The sequence below is a fragment of the Squalius cephalus genome (genome assembly GCF_949319135.1).
Source record: "Squalius cephalus genome assembly, chromosome: 10".
In the NCBI taxonomy this organism is placed as follows: Eukaryota; Metazoa; Chordata; class Actinopteri; order Cypriniformes; family Leuciscidae; genus Squalius; species Squalius cephalus.
The window spans coordinates 28,653,069-28,670,536 of record NC_137131.1 but is presented as its reverse complement, the minus strand read 5'-3'; the positions used below and the strand labels follow the sequence as shown (position 1 = coordinate 28,670,536).

General features: G+C 43.8%; 1 protein-coding gene across 1 annotated transcript in view; it reads right to left on the bottom strand.

Annotated features, from left to right (window-relative positions):
- ube2o (ubiquitin-conjugating enzyme E2O) overlaps positions 1–17,468 on the bottom strand; it is a 115,171-nt gene that overhangs the window by 13,027 nt on the left and 84,676 nt on the right. Inside the window, exons 12-15 of the mRNA XM_079883251.1 lie at positions 17,298–17,410; positions 17,095–17,217; positions 14,976–15,065; positions 14,574–14,850 (exon numbers count right to left, since the gene is read on the bottom strand). Of these exons, the coding sequence (XP_079739377.1) occupies positions 14,574–14,850; positions 14,976–15,065; positions 17,095–17,217; positions 17,298–17,410 (603 nt within the window). The remainder of the gene's footprint in view (positions 1–14,573; positions 14,851–14,975; positions 15,066–17,094; positions 17,218–17,297; positions 17,411–17,468) is intronic.

Below are 17,468 nucleotides of genomic sequence, written 5' to 3'. Positions count from 1 at the left end.
AACAACACAGCAACTTGTAATGTTTTCCTCCTCATTTTACCTTTTCAGTACAATTAACACAGTCAGTTCTGGGCTTAAACAAGGGCAACATGTTTATAGACATGTAATAAATTGTAATGTTTTCCTCCTCATTTTACCCTTTCAGTGAGAATAATCCAGTCTGTTCTGGGCTTGAACAAGGGCACTGAAATCTGGCTGCATGTCTGAGGTGGCTATACGAAGGACAGCTGAGAGGTGGTCATCAGTGATAGAAGATCTGTGTTTGGATTTGTTGAACTTCATCACTGAGAATGTCTGTTCACATACATAAGTAGATCCAAAGAGGACTAGAATCCTCTGAGCATGCCTCCTCAGGTGTGGGAAGTTCTCTTCTTTGAGGGAGGCATAAAAGTCCAGCAGTGAGGCTGACCTGAAGTGCTCTGCCAGAAGTGTGTCAGACTGCAGGTCAATCAGTTCCATCTGAACATCACTTGGAGCATTATCCACATTGCAGTTGAAGGGAGAAGAAACCATGTGCATTTCATTTTCTATAGCTTTGAAATCTTGAAATCGCCTTGAAAACTCTGCATGCAGTGCTTCTAACATGGGTGAGTACTTGTGGATGTGATAGGCTGATGGTGTGGCCTCCTTTAGTGTTGGCAAGTGGGTCAGAAGGTTGTCCTTCACTTGGCTTGAGATAAGCTGCAACTTCCTCATGAAAGCCTTCACTGCACTGTACATCTCATGCACAAAAAGGCCCTTGCACTGCAGTTTGACATTTAGTTCATTCATTAGTGCAGTTACATCCACAGCAAACCCGAGGTCTGCCACCCAGTCCTCATCAGAAAGCTCTGGGATGTCATGTCCTTTCTTCACACAGAAATCCTGAATCTGTTCTCTCAGGTCCTAGACACTTTTCAGTACCTTGCCTAGGCTGAGCCACCTGACAGGGCAGTGGTAGCTGATGTCACCATGTTCCATCTCATTTTCCTCCAAAAGAGCAACAAATTGTCTGTGATTTAATGCTCTCGCTCTGATGAAGTTAACTGTTTTAGTTACTGCATCAACAACATGGTTCATCTTTAACACTGTCTTACACAACACTTCCTGGTGGATAATACAATGCAAAAATGTCAATTTCTGCACAGGATTAAGTTCTGTCACTTTATCCTGCATTCTCTTTAAAAGACCGACATTTTTCCCAGTCAGATTTGGACAACCATCTGTTGTCACACCTGCCAGATTCTCCCATTTCAGTTCTAACTTGTCCAAACATTCATTTACCTCTTTGAATAAGTCATTACCAGTGGTTGTCCCTTTCATTGACTGCATGGATGCCAGCTCCTCCGTGACTTGAAAGTCTGCAGTCATTCCACGTAAGAAGATGAGAAGCTGAGCGGTATCACGCACATCGCAGCTCTCGTCCAAAGCCAGAGAAAAACAGTCAAAGTCTGCAGCTCTGTTCTTCAGCTGAAGCTCCAAGTTTCCACCGATGTCCTCAACCCGCCTCGTCACAGTGCGTCGGGAGAGTGAGATGTTCTCAAACGCGTCCTTTTTCTCCGGGCACATCAGTGCAACCGAGTCCAATAAGCACTCCTTAATAAACTCTCCGTCCGAAAATGCCTTACTTTTTCTGGCGATTTTGTGAGAAATGACATAACTTGTCCTAACGGCTGCTTCTCTGGTGGTGTAAAGTTTTGTAAAAAGTCCTTGTTGAGTGTGCAGTTTTGCTAGCAACGCATCAGACACACTTGCGCGCTCTTTTTCAGACAGATTTCTGTATTTATCCTCGTGTTTAGTCGTGTAGTGCCGATTCAAATTGTAATCTTTTAACACAGCGACCTGTGTACCGCAAATCAAGCACACAGCGTTACCTTTAATTTCTGTGAAGAAGTACTTGGCAGTCCATGTCTTGTTAAAAACACGACATTCATTATCAACTTTTCTTTTCTTAGCGTGTGCTGACATTTTGAGGGTAACACCACTTGTTGCTATTCAACTTCACTGTCGCCTGGCAACAGAGCGCGAGCCTCCGCTGAGTGCGCGCGCACGTGCGCGCGCTGTTAAGACGAATCTGCCCGAGCAGACGGATATTAGTTTTTTTATTACCTTCGCGCTCATGCGGACGCGTCGAGTTTGACTGCAGTATCTTCTATTCTATGCGCCTTATAATCCGGTGCGCCTTATAGTGCGGAAAATACGATAGATATTTTTATAATCTATGTTGGGCCGGGGCCGGACAGGGACACACAAAGGGCCGGATGTGGCCCGCGGGCCGTAATATGCCCAGGTCTGTTTTAGAGGATCCATCTCCATCCCCAAATCCATCCATCTTCTTATCTTTACTTTCTTGATTTGTTTTGGGTTTTTGTGATGTTGATTTCTTATGACTTCTATTACTTGATTGGAAAAGGGAACTTTTGGGCATTTCTAAGAAAGTCAGTTCGTAGTCGAGTGGTAGAGCATTGGTCAGCAATGTCAATGACACGGGAACATCCTTCTCTTTGGCTCTCAACGAAGGTGGTCGGATTTTCTTCCCCTCCTCTCCCTTCTCTCCCCTGCTTTGCTGCTCTCGTCTCGTCTAGTCTACTGTCTTGTACTTTGAGAGACTCTCTCCGCACTGCTCTCCAAACTAAGAAATTATGGATTTGAACTGGTCTCTCAACGCAATTGACACCATCTTCTCGACGAGAAGCTTGGGTTCGGGGGAACCTGACTGCCCTGCCAGAACGTTCGCAGCTGGCTACACGATGGACGCGAGGGAGAGGTGGCGGGTCGTGTGTCTGGCGGCTCTTTCCGTGGAGGACATTGAAGATATCTACCTATTCGGAACCATGATAACAGGTTTTCTGCTGTTTGGATTAGGCATTGCCCTGGTTTATCGAGGAATTAAGAAGATGGTGACAGCTGTCCAAAACCCCACAAGGCTGCCCGTCATGATTGAAGCAGTGGGCAGAGCTGTCAGCACTCAGACTGTGACTATGAACCACAATATGGATAACATCATGGAGAAGCTCACAGCTTTGCAAAGGCAAATGGATCGTTTCGGAGACCAAAATGGACCAGGAGCTGTGTAAATTGGAATGCGGCTACTCGTCCCAAGACAAACAACCCCAATCTTATCTGCTTTCGTCCCCCCTCAACCAGCAGTGGCCTTGGCCGAGGCTGCTGCTGGAACAACAACTCCCCGGAAGAGCACTGCAGCGAGACGCTCTTGTGTTCCTTCCCCCATTCCCCACAGACACCTGCTGATTGTTGACTCTGTCTGGGACCTGATCAAGGTTGTCTCCATGGCAATTGCTGTGTATCTCCAGGCCTACACATACACGAACTCTTACATATATACTAGTGATCGACCGATATATCGGTCGGCCGATAAATCGGGCCGATATTTGCGGGTTTGACGTGTATCGGCATCGGCCGATACGCGGCTGCTGCGTTCGCCGATAGTTTTTTCCCGGCATTATTTACAGACAGGCGTCCGCAGGCAGCTCTGTTGCTGGAGACGCTGCAGTTCACGTGCAGCCCATGCTGCCCCTCCCACACTAGCAGAGTGCTGGAAGCCTCTTCAAGACAACGGCAAGTTTTAAACTTTCAAAGCATCTTTTAACTGTTTGTCTTAGCTCAGTGGTTCTCAACTCCAGTCCTCGGGACCCGTTGCTCTGCACATTTTGTATGTCTCTCTTATCTGACACACTCAGTTCAGTTCATGGAGTCTCTCTTAATGAGCTGATGATCTGATTCAGGTGTGTTAAATAAGGGAGACATACAAAATGTGCAGAGCAGCGGGTCCCGAGGACTGGAGTTGAGAACCACTGTCTTAGCTAAAATATTGCCATACACTTTGAAAGTGGAAACACGTTGCTCTATATGTGCGTGCAACCAAGCAAGTTTGTGGGTCCAAATGGAAAACGCAAATGCCGAATGCCTCATCAATAAAACTGCTTTTCATTGTATTTAGGGAGCTGCAAATAGCTATCCATATACATACGGCAGCTGTTACGAACATTGGTCATAGGATTAAATAATGCTGACGTTGTTCCGTTGTTCCGTGATATTTGTGGGAGTTTTATTCAGCGACCACCTGGCTGAGGTTTGGACGTGTGCTCATAAAAGAAGCGACCTTTCCATGACAACATCGAAAGCTTGGCCGCACAGCTCTATGCAAACTCTATGCAAAATTGTAGGCTAATAAATAAATAAAACTGTCCCAAGACTTTATGTAAACCTTGAAAATGTACAATATATATTTACATTTTTATATTTAAAGCAATAGCATACTATTAGTAGGGGTGGCTCGCTCAATACCACTTTTTCATGTCCGATACTGATACCACAACCTTGAGTATCTGCCAATACAGATCCAATAAGAAAGTATATCAGAAAGATGGCGGCGCGCACAGCCGCAGAGGCCAGGAGCTCCTACAATGGGCATGTTTTTTTTCATTTTTTGGTGGTACTGTGTATCACGTCGCACATTTTCAGTACAGCGGCACTTCAGTACAGCCGCTCTGAACTCTTGTACCTGAGTACTGGAGTACACCTCCTGTTAGCCGAGTACCTCATTCCTCTTGAGATCACCAGACCATCTACCGGGCCCCCCGCAGGAGCAGGCCGGCGAAGGAGGCGCTGTGAGCGGCGGCAGAAGAGGGGTAAGCGGGCTGGCGTATGGACCAGGCTAAAGGCTAATCCATTCAAACCACCACTTCCTACAATCTTTCTCTCAAACGCCCGGTCGATCCGCAGCAAGATGGATGAGATCCGGTTACATATAGCAGCAAAGAGGACTATTTACAATTGTTGCTGCATGATTTTTACCGAAACCTGGCTGAACAGCACCACTCCGGACGCTGCTATCGAGCTAGCGGGACACACCGCTTACCGAGCTGACAGGACCGCCGATTCTGGTAAGAAGATCGGCGGGGGACTTTGCATCTACATTAACAACTTTTGGTGCACAAATGTCACCGTCGTGAATAGACTGTGCAGTCCAGAGGTGGAACTCATGCTGCTGAAGTGCAGGCCGTTTTATCTCCCGAGGGAATTCACTGCTGTTTACATCTGTGCTGTTTACATTCCACCGGACGCTAATGCTAAGCTAGCGCTTGCACAGGTTCACAACAGCATTAATAACAGCTTGGTAGCACACCCGGACAGTGTTTTTGTTGCCGCTGGGGATTTTAACCATGCTGACTTAAAAACTGTTCTTCACAAATTCCATCGCAATGTGAAATGTGCTACTAGGGGAGATAAAACGCTGGACCAGGTGTATACTAACGTAGCAGAAGCATACAGGGCCCAGGCTTACCCCCACCTGGGTCTGTCAGACCATCTCTCCTTGCTGCTACACCCACGGTATACACCCAAGATTAAGAGCGCTGGGATTACAACCAAAACCGTGAGAACGTGGCCAGAGGACGCCATCCCGATGTTACAGGACTGTTTCCACCACACAGACTGGGATGTTTTCAAGGGGTAGGGCACGGACACTCGTGAATCATTGGATGAATATACCACCACTGTCCTGAGTTACATTAACTTCTGTGTGGATAATGTTACGTCTTGGAAACATTTCCGTGTGTATCTCAACAGGAAACCTTGGATGACACACAGTGTTGAACATCTGATCCGAGCTAGGGATAGAGCGCTGGGTTTTAGGGACCCTGATTTATACAGCAGAGCCAGGGCTGCATTAAGGAAAGGAATCAATACTGCCAAACAACAACACCGGAGGCGTATTGAAGCCTGTTTTAACCCTCTGGGGTCTGGGGTGTTTTTGGGGTCCTTGAGATGTTCTGACATGCCCTGACATTTGTGCTTTTTTCAGTTGCTTATAAACATATTACAATGCAAAGGTGTAAATTCACTCTATATAGCACAAACAGGACTTCCATAATATGTGAGCCACATGTATGTACATGTTTTCATTTTTGAGAGAATAATGTTTATGCATGGTTATCGAAAAAACTAAAAATTAAAGTTTCTGAAATAAGGCCACAAAACACATACTAAATATGTGGCAATAAGACTTTTGACTAATGGATGTCATCGCCTAGTGTTTTTTCTTCAAAATGATATGAAAATCATCCTGCCTAATCATCCACAAAAAAACGATACATTGATTTTAGTTTTGTGAAACACTTTTAGTTTGGAAAGCCAATATGCGGATGGGGCGTAAACGCTCCAACAGCATCATGCATATTTAGTAGTTCACACCTGGTGAGACTACGTCCCTGCATACTTAATGAGCCATTCATTCAGGTGTGTCACCTATAGCTAACTTAAATATACAAGCTTCATAAAAATGATCATTCTAGGAGAAAATTTCAGATGGCATTTAGAGGCTTTTGCATCTGAACTCTTCATATATACACACACACATATATATATACATGCACATACATACTTTATAATCTTTTCAAAACTAGTCAACGTCTTTCAAAACTAAAGTATACATTTTATCATACGTATTTCAAAGTAAAGGATTCATTAGTTAGTTGATGACTTTATTTTTGACAAAACACATACAGTATATATTCCTCATCTCAGTATAGCAATAGAGTTTGCTAAAAGCTGTTCATTCAATACAGCAGTATTTGAAAATCGATCATATTTTGTAAAATTACATTTATATTTGCATTTATGTCAAAACCTAGACACTTTTAAACATCAAAAGGACATTTATTAATATGTATTCGTGTCAAAATGCCAAATAAACAGATTTTCCTATTCAATTTTGCATGGAAACGCTTCCAAGACGCTTGCGTGTCGCGTGAAAAATAGAATGCACGCGTTTTCCACGCGGCTCGTGCCGCACCTGAGACGCGCGTCTCACACAGGCAGTGTGCAAACTCTAAACTGTTAACATGGGAGCCGAAATAAAAACGGACACGCCACGCAGCTGAGACAACGCCACGCATCCAGTGTTTCACCGGCCTTATCCAGCGGATGTGGGCGTTTCACAGGTTTGTATGGATCGCCTCACATTTGCGTTTGAATAGCGCGGTCTCCGTAGGCGGAGTCACATTAAAACTTAATTAGCTGAGATGAGAACGACTGACATCTCTCTCTTTACATACATATTATATAAACTGTGAATATTTGTTTTTTATAAAAATTACTTCATTTGAAAGAAGAGAATTCAAGCTTCATGCCTGTGTGACTGTATGCCTGTTTGACTGAGTATTCGCTGAGTTACAGTTCATTTTCGGACGCGTTTCAGAATTGACTTCACTGACGGAGAGTAGGCAGAACTCGCATCATGTTTATTTTTCTTTATTTGGCGAAAAGCACAACACTTCTTTTTTATTATGAGCATACACAAAAAAAATACACACTAAACAGGATCGATTGATGTATAACACAAGCATATAAGATAAAAATTAATATTTTTTTTTTATATATTTTTTGCACTCATACGGAAAAAAACGAGCCTATCGCGCCGGCGCGATAGCCGACCTCAGGGGGTTAATAACTCTGCAAACCCCAGGCAGGTATGGGAGGGCATCAGGGCCATCACGGACTATAAGAGCAAATCAACATCTCCCTCAGCTGATTCCACCTTGGCTGAGGATTTCAACCCCTTTTATGCCCGCTATGACAGGGACAACACAGATCCTGTGTTGCCCACCCTCCCCTCCACTGATCCTGCCCCAGTCCTGAGCACTCATGAGGTAAGACGGGTCCTCTGCGGCATCAACACCAGGAAAGCAGCCGGACCGGACGGTGTGCTGGGCCGAGTGCTGAGAGACTGTGCTGCGGAGCTACTGACGTTTTTACCGCCATCTACAATACATCGCTGTCCACTTCATGGGTCCCTGCCTGCTTTAAGGCAGCCACAATAGTCCCAGTCGCCAAGCAGTCAAATGCCACTTATCTAAATGACTATAGACCGGTGGCACTCACCTCCATTCCTGCCAAGTGCCTTGAGAGGCTGGTCACTACTCACATTAAAAGCGCAATACCACCATCACTTGACCCACACACCAATTTGCATACAGACGGAATCGGTCGACTGAGGACTCCATCGCCATCGTGCTCCACACACTATTGGAACATCTCGAGCACAAGAACACCTACGCGAGACTCCTCTTTGTCGACTTTAGCTCGGCCTTTAATACAATCCGGCCATTCAAACTCCGAGCCAAACTGCACCACCTTGGCTTTAACAACTCGCTGTGCAATTGGATTGTGGACTTTTTGACAAATCGAACACAGAGTGTTAGAGTAGGCAAGCACTTGTCCTCCACCCTTTCAATCAACACCGGGGCTCCCCAAGGGTGTGTGCTTAGCCCCCTGCTCTACACTCTATTCACACATGACTGCTCTGCTTCTCTTTGTTCAAATCTCATTGTTAAATTTGCCGATGACACAACAGTGCTCGGACTCATCAACAACAACGAGGCGGATTACCGGACTGAAGTGCAACATCTAGCGTCATGGTGTGTCAATAATAACTTGTCCTTGAACATCAAAAAGACCAAGGAGATCATTGTGGACTTCCGCAAAAGCAGACCCAATCACTCTCCTCTCTCTATTGGCAATGAGGTGGTAGAGAGGGTGCCACATTTCAAATTCTTGGGAGTATCTGTGACCGAGGACCTGTCCTGGGGAACCAACATCACCTTAGTGATAGGGAAGGCCCAGCAACGCCTCTACTACCTGAGGCAACTTAGGAGCGTCAGGATTCCAAAACAGCTGATGGTCAACTTTTACAACTGTGCCATCAGCAGTGTTTTGACATATGGTTTCTTAGTGTGGTACTCCAGCTGCACTAAGGCCCATCAGCAGGCACTCCAACGAGTGGTAAAAACAGCGGGTAAAATCATTGGGACCACTCTCCCAGAGATTAGCACCATCTATGATACCTGCTGTCTGAAGAAAGTGCACAACATCCTGCGAGACCGGCATCACCCGGCCCATCACCTGTTCCACCTGCTGCCCTCAGGGAGAAGGTACAGGTCCATTGGTGCCAGTAAAGCCAGACTGGCTAACAGCCTGTACCCTTACGCAGTGAGGCTGCTTAATGATGCCCTTTCCCCCTCTCCTCCCCCCTCCCATGGACAGTAAACCGTACCCCACTCTGTAATAACTGTGAACTGGACTTTGCATTGTTGCATTAACTACATCTATATCCAACTCTGACCATACTCTCTGTTCTGGATGCCTTTTAAGTTGTTTTGTAAAGCCTCTTGCTGCTACCAAGAGTGAATGTCATTGGTTCTGTGTCTTAACAACCATATACTTTTGATGTGCCATGTTTACACAGGGGTATTTATTATTATTATTATTATTATTATTTGAAGGGGATCTGCTCTGGTGTTAGTGCACTTTAATACATACTGTACTGTTGTTGTATGCTCCAACACAATTTCGTTGCTGTTCTTTTGAATGACAATGACAATAACCGTGAAACTTGAAACTTGAATACCATCTTCCCGTATTATGCAAAATTCACTTTTACATGCTGTTTGGATATAAATGTGTGTTGGCAGTGTGTGTACACAACCACCCAAGAGTGATACAAATCCACTCACTCCTTTTTTATTAATCCCCATAAATCATCAGCAGTGTCTCCCAACGACCTGTTTTCAGAATGCTGTTTTAGTGACGTCACTAAAACAGGCCCCGCCCACGGGCGTTGACAGACATTGCCGTTCTAACATAGACCCGCCCTGATCGAGTTCACAGCTGCTGCACTGACGAGAATGTCTCCCAAGCGTTGTAGGTGTTGTGTGGCTGGATGTATTAATTCACATAGCTCTCTCCATTTACTCCCGAAATCTGAGGCAGCCAAGACGAGGTGAAATTATTTTGTTTTCAAAGAAAATGCTCCCTCAACTCTACCGAAATTCGTTTATGTACTTGCGCACTTCTTATAACTTACTGTGTTTACTCAGCTCTTACGGTGATTTTCTGAAGTAAAACTGACGCTTCATCTTTTGTGTGATGTACAATAAACTTTATTAAACTCATCAGTATATTTTTGATCATCATTCGGACCTGGTCCGAAACAGCAGACTTGTAGGCTATTAATAATGGATACATACAAGCAGATGACAAATACATTTAACCGTAATTAAACTACGAAACTATACCTGCTGTTCCATCTCTATACAGCACTCTGACTCTGTAGGCATTATTGTCCGACTCGAAATGAACACGTTACTGAGAGTTTCTGATATTATCATCATTCCGTGAGATGAAATTGTCCTGAGAGACTGTGAAGACTCATGAAGCTCCGCCCCCTGTGCCGTCCAGCAGCAGCTCATTTGCATTTAAAGGGCACACACTAAAACAGAGCGTTTTTCTGAGCCCCAAAAAATGACAATTTAAACATGCTGTAAAAAAATGATCTGTTGGGTATTTTGAGCTAAAACTTCACATACACACTCTGGGGACATCAGAGACTTGTTTTACATCTTGTGAAAAGGGGCATAATACGGGACCTTTAAGTTGTTAATGGTTAACCCGAATCAGTCTAAAATAGTCAGAATATAAACAATTATTGTAGGTGTACCGTAGTGATTCAGGATAAGACAAAAACATGGTTTGGGATTCAAAATGTGCTCGCTCATTATATCACAAAAAAGTTATGGACAACAGCTTTAACCTTAGCCATCTAAAAAGCATCATGCTCAAACAGTGCAAGAAATGTTCTACTCCCCTAAAGGAAGAAATACGTAGCCCACAACAACATGACTGCTGCTTCATTTTTATTTAAAAATGTGGCACACTTTTCTTAATGGCACTTGTGCCTGTATAAATTCAGAATAGTCCTTTCCATGATGCTTCTGCAAGTGTTTAATCAAGTTTGTGGTGTTGAAGTTTCCAATGCTGCTGCCACCTTTCGAAATGCTTACATTGCATAAATTGCACTTGGCCACACAGCTGACATGATGACTTCACCTCTCACTATCATTCTAGCTACCGTTCACGTGACGCCAGTGTTGCATCGGTTAAGAGCAAATATTTATAATGTTGTTGTCAACTAGATGTACCGCATCGCGGTACAAAATATGACCGCCGCTCAGGCCTGCACTGGCTTTCCACAAAAATAAATGACGTGGAGTTATTTGGCTGTATTGCGTGTTTATGTATATACCTAAAAAAAGTAATAGTATGTGCATGTCTGTCTGTGTGTGTGTGTGTGTGTGTGTGTGTGTTTGTGTATGTGTGTGTCTGTGTGTGTGTGTGTGTGTCTGTGCGTGTATGTATGTGTGCGTACATGTGTGCGCGTGTGTGTTTGTGTGTCTGTGCATGTGGATTTGTATGTGTGTGTATGGGTGTGTATCTGTGCGTGTGGATGTCAGTGTGTGTGCATGCTTGAGTTTGTTTGTATTCCTGCATGTGTGTGTGTGACAGTATCACCCTAACCAGCAACCCTTCGCTCAACAGCACCATCTACAGGCCGATGAGTGTACAGTCACTAAATGTGCACATAAATGAATTTATTTTATACCCCCCCCCATGGATGAAATTCTACAAAACTCAGCAGAGGATACCCCCAGAGGATGTCAAGTTAATCATACACATGAAATATGGTGCAGTCCTGAACATCTCCACTGAAGATAGGGGCGATTAAAGCAGAATAATATTGCATTTTCATTTTTTATGGGAGGGGCGCAAATCACAAATGAGTGATTATGGGCTAGGTTGATGTGGGCCCTTAAGAGTGGGCCCTACATACCATAAAAATTTCTTCATCCTCGGTGCCACGGTTCAGGTAGTTATTTAGGAAAAACTGCATTTTTGGGGGTTTGGGGGGGCCCAGCGCGGGGGGGGGAGTGGCCCCCGGGGACCAAACGAAATTTTTCCTTAGAAGTCTAGTGGGGATACATGCCCACCAAATTTCATGTTCCCCGGTGCTTCGGTGTCCCTGGTATCGTTGACGAAAAATATACGGGGGCCCCAGCGCGGGGGGGGGAAGTGGCCCCCGGGGACCAAACAAAATTTTTCCGTAAAAGTCTAGTAGACCAACATACCATAAAAATTTCTTCATCCTCGGTGCCACGGTTCAGGTAGTTATTTAGGAAAAACTGCATTTTTTGGGGTTTGGGGGGGCCCAGCGCGGGTGGGGAGTGGCCCCCGGGGACCAAACAAAATTTTTCCTTAGAAGTCTAGTGGGGCTACATGCCCACCAAATTTCATGTTCCCCGGTGCTTCGGTGTCCCTGGTATTGTTGACGAAAAATTTACGGGGGCCCCAGCGCGGGGGGGGGGAGTGGCCCCCGGGGACCAAATGAAATTTTTCCGTAAAAGTCTAGTAGACCAACATACCATAAAAATTTCTTCATCCTCGGTGCCACGGTTCAGGTAGTTATTTAGGAAAAACTGCATTTTTTGGGGTTTGGGGGGGCCCAGCGCGGGGGGGGAGTGGCCCCCGGGGACCAAACGAAATTTTTCCTTAGAAGTCTAGTGGGGCTACATGCCCACCAAATTTCATGTTCCCCGGTGCTTCGGTGTCCCTGGTATCGTTGACGAAAAATTTACGGGGGCCCCAGCGCGGGGGGGGAAGTGGCCCCCGGGGACCAAACGAAATTTTTCCTTAGAAGTCTAGTGGGGCTACATGCCCACCAAATTTCATGTTCCCCGGTGCTTCGGTGTCCCTGGTATCGTTGACGAAAAAATTACGGGGGCCCCAGCGCGGGGGAGGAAGTGGCCCCCGGGGACCAAACGAAATTTTTCCGTAAAAGTCTAGTAGACCAACATACCATAAAAATTTCTTCATCCTCGGTGCCACGGTTCAGGTAGTTATTTAGGAAAAACTGCATTTTTGGGGGTTTGGGGGGGCCCAGCGCGGGGGGGGAGTGGCCCCCGGGGACCAAACGAAATTTTTCCTTAGAAGTCTAGTGGGGCTACATGCCCACCAAATTTCATGTTCCCCGGTGCTTCGGTGTCCCTGGTATCGTTGACGAAAAATTTACGGGGGCCCCAGCGCGGGGGGGGGAAGTGGCCCCCGGGGACCAAACGAAATTTTTCCGTAAAAGTCTAGTAGACCAACATACCATAAAAATTTCTTCATCCTCGGTGCCACGGTTCAGGTAGTTATTTAGGAAAAACTGCATTTTTTGGGGTTTGGGGGGGCCCAGCGCGGGGGGGGGAGTGGCCCCCGGGGACCAAACGAAATTTTTCCTTAGAAGTCTAGTGGGGCTACATGCCCACCAAATTTCATGTTCCCCGGTGCTTCGGTGTCCCTGGTATCGTTGACGAAAAATTTACGGGGGCCCCAGCGCGGGGGGGGAAGTGGCCCCCGGGGACCAAACGAAATTTTTCCGTAAAAGTCTAGTAGACCAACATACCATAAAAATTTCTTCATCCTCGGTGCCACGGTTCAGGTAGTTATTTAGGAAAAACTGCATTTTTGGGGGTTTGGGGGGGCCCAGCGCGGGGGGGGAGTGGCCCCCGGGGACCAAACGAAATTTTTCCTTAGAAGTCTAGTGGGGCTACATGCCCACCAAATTTCATGTTCCCCGGTGCTTCGGTGTCCCAGGTATCGTTGACGAAAAATTTACGGGGGCCCCAGCGCGGGGGGGGAAGTGGCCCCCGGGGACCAAACGAAATTTTTCCGTAAAAGTCTAGTAGACCAACATACCATAAAAATTTCTTCATCCTCGGTGCCACGGTTCAGGTAGTTATTTAGGAAAAACTGCATTTTTTGGGGTTTGGGGGGGCCCAGCGCGGGGGGGGGAGTGGCCCCCGGGGACCAAACGAAATTTTTCCTTAGAAGTCTAGTGGGGCTACATGCCCACCAAATTTCATGTTCCCCGGTGCTTCGGTGTCCCTGGTATCGTTGACGAAAAATTCAGTAAGGTGACGGGAAAAAAAAAAAAAAAAAACTTTGACAATCCCTATATGACCGCTTTCGCTAGCTACGCTAGCGGCGGTCATAATAAGCAGGCCTAGCCTATCAATTAAAAATAAACATAACCTACTACTAATAAAAATGACAGACAATGAATAACAATGCTCCGAAAAGTGTTCAATAAATTGAATTGAATCAATAAATGTACCTTTCAAACGTTCTTATTTGTGACAATTATTAAACTAGACAACAAACTGACGTTGGCTTGGGAAACCAAAACCTTGAACTGGGACTCGAACTTGGATCGCCTTGAGCACAGTGCACATGCACCACGTGTTATTAAGCTGCCCACTAAGCTATTGTCTAATCACTCTTAATACTCCCATGCAAAGCCTAACTCAAGTAGCCTATAAACTACGCTTTAACTCTTAATACGCCCTTGCAAATGTGTAGCCTATATAATTCGCATTTCTATAGTTTTTTTTTTTTTTATTATTACAAGGAGAAAATTACATAATACATATTAAGACTTTTGTTTTATTTTTTTTATACGGGGTATAAGTTGGCTACTGTCAAAGCAGTCCATGGTATATATAATTTTTTTTTAAAAAACGCATTCTGGTTGAGTACCATCTGTATACTCCCTACAGAATGGAATCTCACTTAAGATGGCAAAATACTACATTTTCTGTATCCATTTTTTCCTCCTGTAAAACAATGTGAATGGACCAGAGTGAACACTTTATCTGATCCTTAATAATCCAGCAATATAATTGTAAGAGATTCATTACCTCCAGGAAGTTCAGGTGTGGAGACAGCTCCTGGTGAGTCTGTAGTCGTGGAAGCATGCACGCCATGGGTTTTGCCATCAGAAGTGACACCTATGTTGGGGGACTGGGATGAGACTGGGATGGTTTCCCCACCACCTGGTTCCTCTTCCACTTGTCCATTATCTGTCTCCCAGCTATCACTCTCATCTTCCCATTCTTCAGATGAGGCACCACTACTGCTGCCTTCTGCAGAGTCATAATATGTTTCTTCAATCTCAGACTCTACATTATACAAGTGCTAAGAGAGAAAGAATAAATTAGTGTTAGTTCCAGGGTACCCACACCCATAGGTGGGTGTGTGCATATTCAGTAGCAAATACTTTATCAGTTTAAAATTGAATGGCTCGATAGACTGGTGCATACCTGTGGCAGGACAATAGTCTTTGAATTATCAGCCCACACAACCTCCACTTTACTGCTCAGATCCACCCTGCACACTTGGCCAACAGATCTCTACATGGACAGTTGAGAAAATGACATGGAGACAATTTCAAAAATTGCAAAAAAAAAAAAGATAGAACTATCAAACAACCTTATAAGAGCACCAAGTCATTTTGTCCACTTATATCAAATAATAAAAAGTTTTACTTTATCCCTCTGGGGACCAAGCTGTTTTTGGGGTCCTTGAGATGTTCTGACATGCCTTGACATTTGTGCTTTTTTCAGTTATTTATAAACATGTTAATGGCAAAGGTGTAAATTCACTCTATATAGCACAAACAGGGCTACCATAATATGCGAGCAACGTGTATGTAGATGTTTGTATTTTTAAGAGAATAATGTTTATGCGTGGTTATTGGAAAAAATTAAAATGAAAGTTGCTGAATTAAGACCACAAAACACATATTAAATATGTGTCCACAAGACTTTTGACTAATGGATGTTGTCCCTTTGAGTTCTAGCTTCAAAATTATGTGAAAATAGTCTTGCTTTATCGTTCACAAAAAAAAAAATACATTGATTTAAATGGTGTAAAACAGGTTTTGCTTGGAAAGCCAATATGCGAGGGGGAGGAGCAGTTTACACCTTAGATTACAATGTCCCACCCACTCTGCATAATTAGCCATTCATTCAGGTGTGACACTGACTGAGCCACAATGCAAGGACAAAAGATGTATTTAGAAGAAGACTTACCGGTATATTGACCATTTAAGATTTCGCTTACATCTCTCTTGTAAATATGTTTTGCTATTTTATTAAAAATGTTACAATTACAACAATAATTACAATTTCAACAATATTTCAAGTGTACTCTTTCTTTGTAAAAAAAAAAAAAGAAAAGAAAAGCTTATAGGCCTACATTTTATCATATGTATTCATTAGTTTGAATATAGCCAACATTGGAACATCTAACATCTTAGTCTATGAATTTATTTTTGACAAAAATAGTATTTTTTTTGCAGTTTAATATGTTGCAATACAAATACATTTTATTTCAACATATTCCAGTCGATTTTTACTCATCTCAGTAGGCTATAGCAAAGCAGTTTATTCTTTCACACACAGACGCGCGATTCATATTTAGGCTAAACAGTCTTTACAAATATGTCCCCTTCATTCATCTCACAGAAAGGCGAGTCATATTATAGAAATGCGATTAATCTTTTTGCGGTTTACATAGGCCTACACTAACGTTATTCCATAACGTTATTCCACACGTGAGAAACGAAAACAGCCTACCTCACTCCTCAGCGGAATCTGCTCCTCATATCAGGAGATATTGCTCCTCATCAGCACTGTTCTGAGGAAACTTTTCTCCATAAGGTAGGCTATAATGTCTCACTCGCGAGGAGTCGCGACGCGCTTTGTTTACAGCTGATGTGGGCGTTTCACAGCTCTGAAATAGTTCTCAGAATTTGCGTTTGAATAGCACGCGCTCTCCGGGGAGTGGTCAAATTACTGTGAATTAGCTCGTAATGAGCTCGACAGGAGTCGCTCTCTTTTTATACAGATTACAGAAGCTGATAATATTTGTTTTTTATATAAATGACTTCATTTAAAAGATGCGATCTCAAGCTTTATGCCCGTGGGTCTGTTTGCCTGTTTGACTGAATTTTCGCGGAGTTATAGATCATTTTCGAACGCGTTTCAAATGGGAGTTTACTGACAGAGAGAAGGCAGAAATCGCATCATGTTAATTTTTCTTTATTTGTCAAAAAGCAAAACACTTTATTTTTATTGTGAGTATACAGAAAAAAAAATAGAAACTGAACAGGATCGATTGATGTATTACACGAAAATGAAAGATCAAAATTAACAGAGCATTTAGTGTTTATTTTCATTGCTAAAAAAAAAAAACGAGCAAAACGCACGGGCGCGTTTGTGGTCCCCAGAGGGTTAAATAAAAAAAAAATTACTAGGTGCATTGAATAACAAAAATTACAATGGGGAGTTACATTTTACACTCAAACTTAAATGCACACTGGCAATGTGATAAGCCTGGAAAAGTTTTACAATTTTCTATGCAAAATTATATATGTACCTCATTTTCACAGTCCTCTGTGTCAGAGTTGCCGATCCTTATGACAATATCCGTTGTATGAAAATGGAAATCTGGATGATCAGCAATGTCATAAACACTAACGTCCTCCTCCTCCCCAATCACCTACATATACAAGATTAATTTGTTAAACAATATGAAAACAGACAATCCCAAACACCTCATAATGAAAATATAAAAAATACCTCAACATTGTCGCCTGCAGCATTGAGCTTGACCCATTTGACTACACAGGTTCTGGCCTTATGATCACCTGACTGAATCACCCCATAGATGCCTGGATCATGAAGAGCCTGGGCTGCAGGAGCCAAAATCAACAGGGTTTATTTTAAGTGAGTAAAGTGCAAAATCTAAAC